The sequence below is a fragment of the Cynoglossus semilaevis genome, chromosome 17 (genome assembly GCF_000523025.1).
Source record: "Cynoglossus semilaevis isolate Cse_v1.0 chromosome 17, Cse_v1.0, whole genome shotgun sequence".
NCBI classification, from domain to species: domain Eukaryota; kingdom Metazoa; phylum Chordata; class Actinopteri; order Pleuronectiformes; family Cynoglossidae; genus Cynoglossus; species Cynoglossus semilaevis.
The window spans coordinates 1,128,327-1,141,350 of NC_024323.1; the positions used below are offsets into that span (position 1 = coordinate 1,128,327).

The 13,024-nt window shown below is 38.8% G+C and overlaps 3 protein-coding genes across 4 annotated transcripts in view; all 3 read left to right on the forward strand.

Moving 5' to 3' along the window:
* The window catches only part of ppan (peter pan homolog), a 10,544-nt gene extending 4,257 nt beyond the window's left edge, over positions 1–6,287 (forward strand). Inside the window, exon 12 of the mRNA XM_025064510.1 lies at positions 3,654–6,287. Within this exon, the coding sequence (XP_024920278.1) occupies positions 3,654–4,615 (962 nt within the window). The 3' untranslated portion in view covers positions 4,616–6,287. The remainder of the gene's footprint in view (positions 1–3,653) is intronic.
* A 468-nt stretch (positions 6,288–6,755) lies between these two features.
* Positions 6,756–9,648, forward strand: eif3g (eukaryotic translation initiation factor 3, subunit G). Of its 2 annotated transcripts, none has more exons than XM_008329207.3 (10): positions 6,756–6,876; positions 6,966–7,012; positions 7,637–7,728; positions 7,912–7,971; positions 8,082–8,186; positions 8,291–8,486; positions 8,571–8,687; positions 8,796–8,932; positions 9,334–9,440; positions 9,533–9,648. In XM_008329207.3, the coding sequence occupies exons 1-10, from the start codon at positions 6,854–6,856 to the stop codon at positions 9,546–9,548; spliced, it is 900 nt and encodes a 299-aa protein (XP_008327429.1). In that variant the 5' UTR covers positions 6,756–6,853; the 3' UTR covers positions 9,549–9,648. The 2 variants fall into 2 exon arrangements, with proteins under 2 accessions (XP_008327429.1, XP_008327431.1); XM_008329209.3 differs by having other exon boundaries at positions 6,757–6,876; positions 8,571–8,681.
* Positions 9,649–10,978: 1,330 nt separating this feature from the next.
* dnmt1 (DNA (cytosine-5-)-methyltransferase 1) overlaps positions 10,979–13,024 on the forward strand; it is a 12,825-nt gene continuing 10,779 nt past the window's right edge. The window contains 6 exon segments of the mRNA XM_017040762.2: positions 10,979–11,197; positions 11,604–11,640; positions 12,176–12,283; positions 12,379–12,622; positions 12,699–12,771; positions 12,862–12,958. Of these exon segments, the coding sequence (XP_016896251.1) occupies positions 11,151–11,197; positions 11,604–11,640; positions 12,176–12,283; positions 12,379–12,622; positions 12,699–12,771; positions 12,862–12,958 (606 nt within the window). The 5' untranslated portion in view covers positions 10,979–11,150.

Below are 13,024 nucleotides of genomic sequence, written 5' to 3' on the forward strand. Positions count from 1 at the left end.
TCAGCAGACTTTGGTAAATTGTTATTGCTCATCCATACTCTAATTTTTTTTTTACAATCAGGAGACCAACAATGTCGACGGCCTGTGAAAAAGCAACACAACCGGTTGTAATCCCACTGAGCCTTTGTCATACTCGGTTTATGATGCACCTTCTACATACCACCACTGGGTGATCAGTGTTTGATGTAACTCTTGACCCAATGTGATACCTCCAATATGTTGGCATAACCATAAATTTTATAAGAAAGTTTATTATTGGTTGCGATGATTGTTTTTGTATAAAAATCCTTCGTTGGTTTAACCTGTGCATTATGGGATATATTCAGCTGCGTTTTGTCATTGCCGTTATGTCTGGGTAGAGATTTCTAGTGCATTTGTTGGAACAGTTTTAAAATGGCTGACTGGTGCAATCGGATGACTTGGGGGAAAACTGGATGGAGTAGGTTTCTTGAAGATGTTTCACCTCTTGTCCAACAGGCTACAAAAAAAAAAGTGTTGTAATGGATACTTTAAAACAAAGTAATCAGGTCTGCCTGAATCTTTATATGGCAACTCACTCTGTATTCTGAAGACAACAAGGAAACTTAACCCTAGTGGCAGGTATGGGTAATGCTTTCAAACTTCCATTTTTAGGTTGTTTAAGAACATAGTCCATATAAGTTATTACAAAAGTCAATAGGTCCAAGGAAAATTGTAGTAGTGGTAATGATTTTTGATTTTTTTTTTTTTTTTTACTGAATTGTATTTGCAGTAAAACCTCAAACTCAAACCATTCACCAATCATTTGAACCATATAGCACCAATTGTTAAAAGAAAATCCCTGGCTTTAATGATGCACGTTATCTGATCAGCTTGACCCAATTTTGGCAAAATGGAAGCTACAGAGAAGGGAAGGAAATGAAATGATTAACCGCGGATAGAGGGGGGTTGTTGCAATCAGGTTGATTCATCTCGTCTGTTCCAGAAGCCATATGACCTTAAAATGACGTCACTGGGCCATAATGACGTTCATTACAAAATAAAAATGGCAATGGGTCGGGGCAGCACACATGAAAGAAACAAGCTCTCACCGCGTTTTTATATTTTACCATATTTTTATTACATACTTCTCCACCAGGTGGCAGCAAAGGGTTATAAAAAAAAAAAAAATAAAAACAAAAAACAGACTCTACTGTTGACAATCTTTGTTTCTTTTCCACTTTGCCACCTTAAAGATTCTCTAAGGTGGCTTGCCCAGATACCTCAATGGATGGGTGCCAAACATAGGGCCCGTGGGCTAAAACCAGGCCCACTTGAGGTTTCAATCCGACCCACTTGAACTGAACTGAAATGAGTTTGAAACCCCTGCCTTAAAGAATCTTTACGGTGGTCTGGGCATTGACTCCCGGCTTGGGAGTCAAGATGTCTTCCCAGGACACGGCTGTCTTTCCTTATCAGTCTGTCCAGCCTCTTCCTCTGTTGTATACATGCAACTGGCGCATTAAACCACACCACAAAGTCTTAAGGAGTGCTCCATGCACCCCCGAAAGACCTCGGTCTCCTCGGCTAGTACAGTCTGTTATGTTCTTTTGGGTCGTCTTGCATCATGTTTCCCGGGAGTTTTACGAATAATGTATATTGACTTGGGTCTCGAAAGGTTTGTGACTTTTAAAATATGGGATCCCCAGACAAAAGATTCGAAGTGTTCAGGATGAAGAGGAACAGAGCCAGAACAGTTCTCTGCGGTCCCTAGTCTTCACATCTTGGGGTTGGTTGGTTGAGTACTTTAGAACAACGGTCCCTAACCTTTTTTTTTTAACCAATGACGGGTCAGCGATCGTTGGAGGATCATTAGAATTTACAAAATAAAACTATTTTTATTAGACTTTATGCTGTTATGTCAAAGTCTGGATGACATATTATTTGGAATTTTCGCCAGATTATCTTTGAACGAGGAAAGTGGATGTGACTGGACTCTCTTTGAACGAAGTAAATTAGTAAAAATGAAGTACTATTTTTCATTGTGTGCCCTCACAGTGGCCCCGGTTTCAAACAAATTTCTCATGGACCGTGGACCTTTTTGTGTGGTGGTACTAAACGTAAAAATCGAGAAAATCAAATGTTTTCAAAATGTGGTGGATAGGTCACTTGCCTGTCTTGTAAAACGGAACCCGTATCATCAGTTCCTTCTTGCGTCTGCCTACTTTAGTACAGGATGCACAACACTGGCTCTCTCCGTGGCAGCAGTCTCGAGAGGGTATAAGGAAGTGGAGAGGTTTTGTTCGCCACTTTCTTCTTGAAAGTTCTGAACCCTTTCTCCGCTGTGGACAGCGATATTGTCAAGAAGTGGTTTTCCTCCATTTTTAGTGGTTTGTTTTTTTTTTTTCTTTTTTTTAACACAACGTACAGCAGAAGTTATTGGAATCGTTTTTACTTAAATGATTCCGTTCACTTCCAACACTGCTTGTTGGTAAGTACAATTCTAAATTTGAATTTAAGTTTTTTTTTTCATTTAATTGTGGAAAATATGCAAGTGAGCGATGCCAGTGATTTATTCTAACCCGTTGGTATTGGAGTTTGCATGTTGTTTACTGCTGGTGCTGTAGTTTCCTCACACGGTCGAAAAGCTGTGAGTGTGAACTATGTCAACAGTTTTTGTGACCCTGCGATGTGACTTCTACGATTGGCTTATTTTTTATATTGAATATTTTAGACTTTATTCTGTTAATATTGGAGCCTGAAATTTTTAAAACAGTACTTCTCAAATAGTGGGGCGGGGGCCCCCGGAGGGGCATGGTGAAGTGCTAGGGTGTTGGGTATGAGAGGTTTATATTTCCAACGGAATATGGCACGCTGGAAAGAAAGTTGCTTGAACGATATACAAGCCTCCAGTCACTAGGTGGCAGCAACTCATACAGTGGTTTGTACAGATAAAAAAAATACTATATATGTCATCAGGCTCTCATGTAGCTTACGATGTACAGTGATACCTCTCCTATCGCGGTAGTTGCGTTCCAAGACCCACCGCGAAAAGGGAAAATCCGTACTACATATGTTATCAGGCTCTCATGTAGCTTACGATGTACAGTGGTCCCTCTCCTATCGCGGTAGTTGCGTTCCAAGACCCACCGCGAAAAGGGAAAATCCGCGAAGTAGAGGCGAGATAGTTATTACATTATTAACGTATATATATATTTACTCTTTGCAAACCTTCCCCCCCAGGGCAGTGTGAACGAGTGGCTGACAAGATGCATGACCCAATCAGCGTTAGGAACAGCTGAGCGCGCTCAATGCTGCGTTCGATCTCCTCTAGCTACCGGCGATGTCTTTTTGTTTCGTTCTTGCTAATTTTTTAACTGTTGAATTTTTTTAGGGTAGAAAATGTTTTTTTCTTCTTTCATCAGGAAAATATCGCAAATTGGAATTTAAAAAAAAAAAAAAAAAATCAACGGTGTACTGAGGAACCGAAAGGAGAACCGCGATATAGAGAGGGAACACTGTGCAGTTAAATTTGGTTTCTGGCTGAGTAAACTCTTTAAATACATTTGTTTTTATTAAATGCAAAACTGAGAAGCAGAAAAAAAACATGATAGGAACTTGCAACTAAATTCTCTATTTTTCTCATTACAGATTTTCCTGGCAATAATTTGGATTAAAAAGGCTGGTTTATGGCTGAATGACCCAAGCCAAGATGGTACAGAACTTCTCTGTCTGCGAGAAGTTTCAGATCACCCTGCTGCCTTCCGTGTATGGCATTGAGTTTGTCGTGGCCCTGACTGGGAATCTGTTTGCCCTGTGGCTCCTGGTGGTCAGAAAGCGAATGAGCTGGCACACCGGCGTGATCCTGTCATGCAACCTGGCCGTCAGCGACCTTCTCTACATCCTCACGCTCCCGCTGCTCATCGTCTACTACTGGCTCGGGAAACAATGGAGGTTCGGCCCAGCCACCTGCCTAATGGAGAGGTTCCTGTTCACCTGCAACCTCTACGCCAGCATCTTCTTCATCATGGCCATAAGCGTGAACCGATGCGTGGCCATCAAGTGGCCCTTTTTCACACGCTCCCATGTGAAGCCCACCCTGGTAAAAACCGCCAGCGTCATCATCTGGATTGTCGTAACGGCGATTTCAAGCCCGGTGTTTAAATTTTCCGGCGTTTGTCAAAGCGTGCACACGGGTCAGCTGCTGTGCGTGTCCTTCTGTGAGCACAACCCCGGAGATGCCCGCAGTCACTTGATTTACAAGGTCTTCCTGGCTGCGTTTGGTTGCCTTCTTCCCTTTTTGGTGACTTTCGTTTCCTACTGCGTGGTGAGTTGGGTGGTGTGGAAAAATAGCAACGTGACCCCAACGGAAAAACGCAAGGTGGCTCTGTTGGTGGCGTCGGTGCTCTTGATTTACGCCGTTTCGTTTGTGCCCTATCACGTCTTCCAGATCTATCACCTGTATCTGAGGATCCATTATCCCAACACCTCCAATTGCTGGGTTTACAACATGTATCAGGTGTCCAAAGGCCTGGCCACTCTGAACATGTGCATTCACCCTGTGCTTTACATGGCTTTGTTCGACAGTATGAGAGTGGCTTGTTGCAGGCGAGGCACAGAGGGAAACAAAGGAAATGATGTAATGATGAGAAGGTAAATTTGGAAATCCTAACTATGTTCGATTTTTGGGGGTGGGGATTATTACTTAATTCTGTGAATATCTACTGTATATCTGCGTATTAGGTCATAAAATTGAAATGCGTTTGTGGTCCGATTTTACTGCTTAAGTGAAATAATTTAATGATATCTGTAATATTTTGATATTATTTTGAAATCAACAATACAGGCAGTCATGTTTAAAAGATTACTATAAAGATTACTAAATATATATATAAATTTTTTTTTACTGTTGTTGTTATGTCTTCATATTTTTTACAATTTTTTTCGCTAGTTTCGCTAGTTTCGTGAGTTTCGTGAGTTTCGCTATTTTGTATAAAATTATTAAAAATGCTTCCATGGGTGAAGTTTGAACCTTAATGATCGCTCTTTAAGTGAATATCTATATCTGCACATTACGTCATAAATTTGAAATGCATTTGTGGTCCAACTTTACTGGTTAAGTGAAATAATTTAATAATTTAGTATCAACAATACAGGCATTCATGTTTAAAAGATCAACTATAAAACGTTTTTTTTACTGTTGTTGTTATGTCTTCATATTTTTTACAATTTTTTTCGCTAGTTTCGCTAGTTTTGCTAGTTTCGTTATTATGTATAAAATTATTAAAAATGCTTCCATGGGTGAAGTTTGAACCTTAATGATCGCTCTTTAAGTGAATATCTATATCTGCACATTACGTCATAAATTTGAAATGCATTTGTGGTCCAACTTTACTGGTTAAGTGAAATAATTTAATAATTTAGTATCAACAATACAGGCATTCATGTTTAAAAGATCAACTATAAGAAGTTTTTTTTACTGTTGTTGTTATGTCTTTTTTTCCGCTTGTTTCGCTAGTTTTGCTAGTTTCACTAGTTTCGCTAGTTTCGTTATTATGCATAAAATTATCAAAAATGCTTCCATGGGTGAAGTTTGAACTTTAATGATAGCTAAAGTGCATATGCATATATTCATGTATTTTTTAATAAACACATCTGCTGGTATTCTACATATACATACACAGTACTGCATATTTAAGGTACACGTTCATTATTATCTGTGAAGTCTCCGTTTTTCACCTTCCCTTTTTTGTGTCAGTGCCGAGATGCTGTCATTTTACAGAAAGCTAAATGACTGAGCACAAATCAATTTGGCAGCTTTATTTTTAATAGAAGAGTACGAACCCGATGAAATGTTTAGTAAGCAACGGACTACATCGGCGTTTGTCACCTCTGGGTGGTTTGTGACCTTTCTAAATCCTCGTTTGGTTTTACAGAAGTGAGAAAATGAAAAAAAGTGTTAGTTTACTGTCTGCATATCTCAATTTCCTCTGTGACTCAGCATTGACACGGGGGCAGACGTTTATGCCACTGCACGAAAATCAGCACAAACAAATCATGTACAATTTGCGGACGTTGCTGTTGTTTGTTGCTTTAACATTGATACAATGATGTATTTTTTTATCCCTGGATGTTACTGGATTGTCAGTGAAATAAAATGTGTATGTTGTGTATATGCAAACTGGTCAGTATAATGTATAGTGTAACTGAGGAATGTCCAGAAATGGTAAGGTGATACCCTGATTTCTATAGCACTATGCTATGTTTCACTCTTATACCTTGTGCTTTTGGCTGCTAGGACAAATAAAAGGCTTCTTATTCTTAATCTATATACCTATATCTGTGTGTTTTCAATGTATATACTGTATATATGTCAAATGTTAAAAAATAATGAAAATTATAATGATTAAAATAAATACATAAAACGTACACAAATTCTAATTCTTCAAGGAGTAAAAAGTATATAAGCTGGTTAGTAAAAGCCACCAAGAAAAATAGTTTTTATGCATTTTAAGCATAAATATGCTTTATATATATATATATATATATATATATATATATATTTATATATATATATTTATATGCATAACGTATTTTATGGAAATACACATAATATATAATATATATACATTATACATGAATATTACATATATATATATACCTTCATACACACAATATGCACATTATACTGTTTATCCTACTGTTTATATCACGTACATACATACAAAATGTATAATAAATGTCACTCACATAATTTGAAAACCTGGAGGGGAATAGTTCGTCACAACGATGGGACTCTTATTGTGACGTCCAGCGGAACTTGGCTTTTGTTGTAGCGGGTCTGAGCCGGAAACGCGCGGGGAAGCTCTTCCTCTGTCAAACACTAGCCGGGAGAATGCCGTCGATCGAATACGACGAGTGAGTTTAAAAAACCCTTTACAGTGAATTATACATCTAATGTTTAACATCGTTTTATAATTCCCATAAACCAATTGTCTCTTCAACAGCTCCAAGCCCAGTTGGGCCGACCAAGTGGAGGAGGAGGGAGATGAAGGTAAAGAGCTACTCGTCTCCGTTAGCCGATGCTAACACATTAACGGTAGAAGAGGCCGACAAAGCAGGGTTTATTTTCCACGTGGTTTTTCCGCTCAGTAGACAAAACTTGATCTTTTTGTTTTCAAATTCAGTTAAATATACAGTTATTTCCATGAAATATTATGTTAATTTTAACGGGTTTCGCAGGTCTTTTGGGCCGTTAGGGTTGTCACGTCAGTGTAGAATGCTAAGGGTTAGCTTAATGTAAGTGTCTGCGGTTGCTAACAGCGGTCTAAATCAAATGTCTTGACGTTTACGCATTTAGCAGACGCTTTTATCCAAACCGACTTAAAGAGGAGAAATAACATTATCAAGCATGTGGTTCTCTGCTTACGAGGCAGGCGCGGGTTAACCGCTACACTATGACTACGGTGCAGTACTTTAATATAAAAAGTACTTTATCCATATTTTCTGAGGAAAGTAAGTAATTTATATTAACCTAATTTAATTTGAGAACAGAGAAAGAGAACACTACAGTTTAAGTTGTTGAACGCAGTTCTTTTAAGTGCTGTCACTGTGTTGATGTTGAAGTGACACTTCGAGATAGAAAAAGTTGTGATGTGATGTTGCTTTCTCTTAACAGGAACACTGCCATCCCCCAAGGAAACTATCAAAGGGAATATCAAAACTATCACCGATTATAAAATAGATGAAGAAGATGGAAAAAAGTACAAGGTAACACCACCGATGTCCAGTTAATTCGTTGTTGCTATGACAATTTTTTTTTGTTTGAATCAAACTATACAGCAAAATGATCTGTTCCTTAAAGTGGTGATTAAATTGATGGCGTTGCATCTCATTGTTCAAAAACAACACTTCAATCTGAATTCTGAATCATTTTACATCCTTGTCTTGCAGATCGTTCGAACCTTCAAGATCGAGACAAGGAAGGCCTCAAAGGCTGTGGCCAGGAGAAAGGTCAGCTGAAATCCTTCTTGATAAATAAGCTGAATGTACTTGAAATTGGTCCTAAATTTGTTATTTTTTGTAAGTTTCAAATAATATATGATATTCGTTTGTCAATATAGAACTGGAAGAAATTTGGCAACTCTGAGTTCGATGCACCGGGTCCAAATGTTGCCACTACCACGGTCAGCGATGACGTCTACATGACATTCATTTCCAGCAAAGAGGTGAGGACAAGAACTTTTTCTGCTCCCCCCCCCCCAAATGCTTTTTTTTGTTTTGTTTACTTTTTATGGCTTATGACCAAGAATTGTGTCTCTTTCTCTTGTAGGATCTCAATGCTCAAGACCAGGATGAGGATCCCATGAATAAGCTGAAAGGACAGAAGATCGTTTCCTGTCGTATTTGTAAAGGCGACCATTGGACCACCCGCTGTCCTTACAAGGACACTCTGGGGCCAATGCAGAAGGAGCTAGCCGAGCAGCTGGGTCTTTCCACTGGAGACAAGGACAAGCCTTCGGGATTAGGTGGGCTTGATCTCACAATTTCATGTAATAAATCAGTCTGCTAATACTTTAGGCATTAATTTGTGTACCACTTTCCTAATCCAGCGGAACCCGAGCCAGCCCAGCCCGCCCAGAGCAAAACCGGGAAATATGTGCCACCAAGCCTGAGAGATGGCAGCACACGGCGAGGAGAATCCATGCAGCCCAACCGCAGAGGTGGGGGTGTGTGTTTCTGTTTTTGAGGGATTCATACACATTCATTGTATATGAAGGCAAATTCAGGAGCCTAACTTGTTCGTTGTTGTTGTTGTATGTATTTCACTCTGACAGCTGATGACAATGCCACCATCCGTGTGACCAACCTTTCGGAGGACACCCGTGAGACAGACCTGCAGGAGCTTTTCAGGCCTTTTGGCTCCATCTCAAGGATCTACCTGGCCAAGGATAAGAATACTGGACAGTCAAAGGTCGGCACTCTTATGTAGGACAAAATAGCGTGCGTTTAGAACCAATCACAGTTTTTTTTTTAACCATCCAATTGCCTGAAGCACCTTAAGACTAAGCAGAATAGAGCAAATAGAGACAGATAAAGATCAGAGGGGATTATCAGCAAATAGTTTTTAATATCATTGACCCTCTCCCTCTAAAAAAACAAATTTAAGGCACACTAATAACTTGCCATTAACTATGTTATGGTATTTGCTGCAAAACAGTACTTAATTCTAAGTAGCTGTAGGGGTAATGAAACTTAACCTAACAACAAATAAAACGTATTGTCTGCCGAGTCTTTTGTTATCTGTTGTACTTGAAATAAAATGAATTATGTTATTCATTGTTTTCTTTTTTTTTTTTTTTTTGTTTCCTGCAGGGTTTTGCCTTCATCAGTTTCCACCGTCGGGAGGACGCCTCCAGAGCTATCGCAGGAGTGTCAGGATTTGGATATGATCATCTTATTCTTAATGTTGAATGGGCCAAGTAAGTTAAAGGGTGCTTTCTGTCACACAACATGAAAGATCAATGCAGGTTGTTGTATGGCTGTTGACTTCTTCATTTGTTTGTCTCTGCAGACCATCGAACAACTGAGGAGTTCGTCGGAATCTGTTTCAGGATGAGGCCAGATTTGATCGCATAGTAAAGTTTGGCAATGACCCTAGCAACATAAAATAAAAAATGTTAAAATCATTGTTTTGTCCCACTTTTGTTCTGCCTCATTTAAACAAACAGCTGTCGAAGTTGATATATCAAGAAGTTAGGAGGTTCACAAAACATATAGAAATCCATATATTTAGAACTATTCTAAAAAAAAATAACCTGGAGATGTTTCCACATGCAGGATAGCTCAGTCCAGTTGAATTTTAATGGCTCCAGCTCAGAGCAGCTGCAAATAGATGTTACACATAGATGCATAAATTTTATTGATCCCGGCCTGGGAAATGAAAGAATATTTGTAGAATGAGGATGAAAAGATGAGCTCAATGAACATCTCTTACAATGCAGCTATGATGTTAATGGCAACTTCAAACATATTGGTTTCTTTAACTGTGGATTGCATGGCTTGTTACCAAAAACTTGTCAGATTTCACAACTGTTGCACTTCAGAAATATATTAAGTTTTTTTAAGCATAGTTTTTTTTAATGGAAGGATAATAGGGAATGTATGTTTGATAAGTAACAGTAGAAATATATTAAGGATTTGGCATAGTTTTTTTTTAAATGGAAGGATATTAGGGAATGTATGTTTGATAAGTAACAGCTCAGAGTTCCACTACTACACCCACTTCACTGAGGGGCATCTATGTCAAACTTAACGCTTATTAAAGGTAAAAAAAAAAACAAACAAACCCAAAACAAAGGAGTGTTCAAAATGAAAATACATTTTGAAATGTAGATACAGGATATACGCCATTATACATGTTAATATTGCTCAATAGTACACAAAAAATGACGTCAGACATTATTTTAAGTATGTTTCTTGAATTTCCGGTTGTTTTTCCTTATACCAATATTACCACTTATTGTTATTATTTTTTTAAATTTGAGCCAGAATACATAAACGTGCTCTTTGTTTGATTGAATGTTATTTAAAATATTGATGACAATGTTTGTCATTACTACAAGACATTACACCCAGAGCCATTGTTTTTGCTTACATGTCACTAAACGTGATATTTAAAAGCGTAACGAATCATTACGATTTCATTCGTTTGTTTTCAACAAAGTATATCTCATTAGTAAACAACACACATATCATTTCCGCTTACACCGGTTTCTACACTGAACGGAAAAAGAGGGGTTTCTACGAACTGGTTGTTCCAATTATTAAATTCGATTGGTAAAGAAATAAAGCCTCGTGACTTAGAACGTTATATTACACATTATTTATAACCAAATATTTTTTTCTGTGCAAATAATGAACCTGTTAATTTAATTAATAATCGAGGAAGAAAAGTTTTCACCCCCAGAGCTGTCAGGTAGTACGGTCCAAAACACCCCGCGAAAAGACGGCCCGCGCGCCTCTACAGCTTTTATAGCGTTCGCTGGCAGATCAGCAACGCATGCAGCACAGAATCAGCAACACCAAAGTTGCGTTTTTTAAACCCCACGGTTTTAACTGGTTTTTAAATGTAACATAGCATTTTCTTTTTAAGCAAATCCTCTCTTTTTTTACGTCAAGCCGTTTCAACCATGCCAGCCAGGACCTCCGTGTGTCTGCCAGAGGATGTCAGGAGAAGGTAACGGTTTACAACTAATTGCTATCAACCCAAATAATTAGGACAGCGTTAGTAATGTATCGTGTGACCACGGAGGCTACTGTTTGCTGTGACCTATCGCGGCCTCGTTCCTCTGTCAAAGACTGAGAAGTGCAGCTAGCGTTAGCTTGTTAACTAATGTATCCAAGCACATTAGCCTCTGTTTTAGCTTTAGTCCGTTAGCATTTTAACCTGTCAGTAGATGGAGCAGCAGCGCGTATGGATTTGGCGCCACACAGGAACAGTTGTGACTGTATTGTTTCCTTTTCCCCCCACTAGGGCACTTTTTCCATTTGGTTTAAGGTTTCTCTGTCCAATAGGGACATTTGGTGAACGGGTTATTTATGTGACAATGTAACGACGTTGTTTTTGTGTTCTGTGTTTGCAGGCTGCAGTTGTTGCACAAGGATGAAGGTACAGAGGAGGTAGGTTTCCTCTCTGATCAAGGCTACAAGCGTTTGTGCCACAGGTGGCCTTCCACAGCTGTTCACAATTACTTAGTCTTCTGAAGGCCCTTTAGTACCAAGGCACGCACGGCTGTATACTTGGTCTACTCAATTGGAGTGACCTTACTTAAATTATGTCCAACAAATTATCGTGTAAATCTCAATTATACATATTGAAGAGATGGCATCACCTGGCCATAATACACTTTTATTGCAGAGGAAAGTTAATAATCTGTCAGTGAAATGACAACGCTATTCGAATTTATCAAAAAAAAAGTAAAGGTAGCGTCATTGTAGGTATGACACATTGAATTTATCAAAAAAAAAAAAGTAGAGGTAGCGTCATTGTAGGTATGACACATCAGGTAGAAATGTGCAGCTACGAGTGCGAACACCTTTCGCTTGTTTATCAAAGTGATACATTGTGAGTTGGGAAACTGGACTCATGATCATAATCAGATTGTAATTCAGTTTTTTTGTTTCTGACATACATTTTTTTTAACTGTTATTTCAGGATCAAGTCAAACAAAAGCTCAGGTTGGTGCAGGACTTTCTGCACGATGATGCTCAGGACCAGCTGACCAGCCTGGAGGAAAAGATGAAAAGCTCAGAGATATCCATGGTTGGTGAACTCTCTGCCTGTATGAATGTTCGACACAATATGAACGTCACTGTTCTTAGGTTAAATTTCAATGTTTTGCGTGTTCTCTGCTCCAGGATGTGTACATCTCTAAAGTCAAGGGTTTGCTGGGTAAAGAGCTAAATCTTGAAAATGGTTCACACTTGGACGCGGTAGAGCAGAACGGAAAGGCAAATGGGGTAAAAAACGGTTCAGTCAAAGAGGAGAAAAGTGAAGATGTGTCCATGGATTCGCAAGAGGACGAAGAGGAGGCTGTGAAGTCTCCAACGGCGCCTAAAGGGAAGAGTGGACGTCGGAGCAAGGCAAACTCTGACACAAAGAGTAAGTCTGTGGTGATTTATTTATCATCGTGTTTAAAAATGACTGAGACTGACTTAAAGTGAAATGTTTTCATTAGAGTCTCCAGCCAGCTCCAGAGTTACGAGAAATGGAGGAAAACAGCCCACCATCATGTCCATGTTCTCTAAAGTGTGCGTAAACTCTGTTAGTAGTTGAGAATCCATCTTTGAAAAAAAAAAAATCAAAAGCAGTGCCTGAATTTTTATTTTTATTTCTTGTAGTCAGAAGCGCAAATCTGAAGACTTGAATGGAGAATCAACAAATGGGCAAAATGAGCAAGAGTCCGAGAAAGAGAAGGAGGAAGATGTTGAAGAGGAGGTGAAAACTGTCAAAATGTTTTACTTAGGCTCAGCTATTAGTCAAATAATTGTTAAAAAAAACAGC

Coding starts and splice junctions, on each gene's coding strand:
- eif3g (XM_008329207.3), top strand. CDS start 6,854: ATGCCGTCGATCGAATACGACGA. Junction 7,013..7,636: donor GGAGGAGGAGGGAGATGAAG/GTAAAGAGCTAC, acceptor TTCTCTTAACAG/GAACACTGCCATCCCCCAAG. Junction 7,972..8,081: donor AGGCTGTGGCCAGGAGAAAG/GTCAGCTGAAAT, acceptor TTGTCAATATAG/AACTGGAAGAAATTTGGCAA.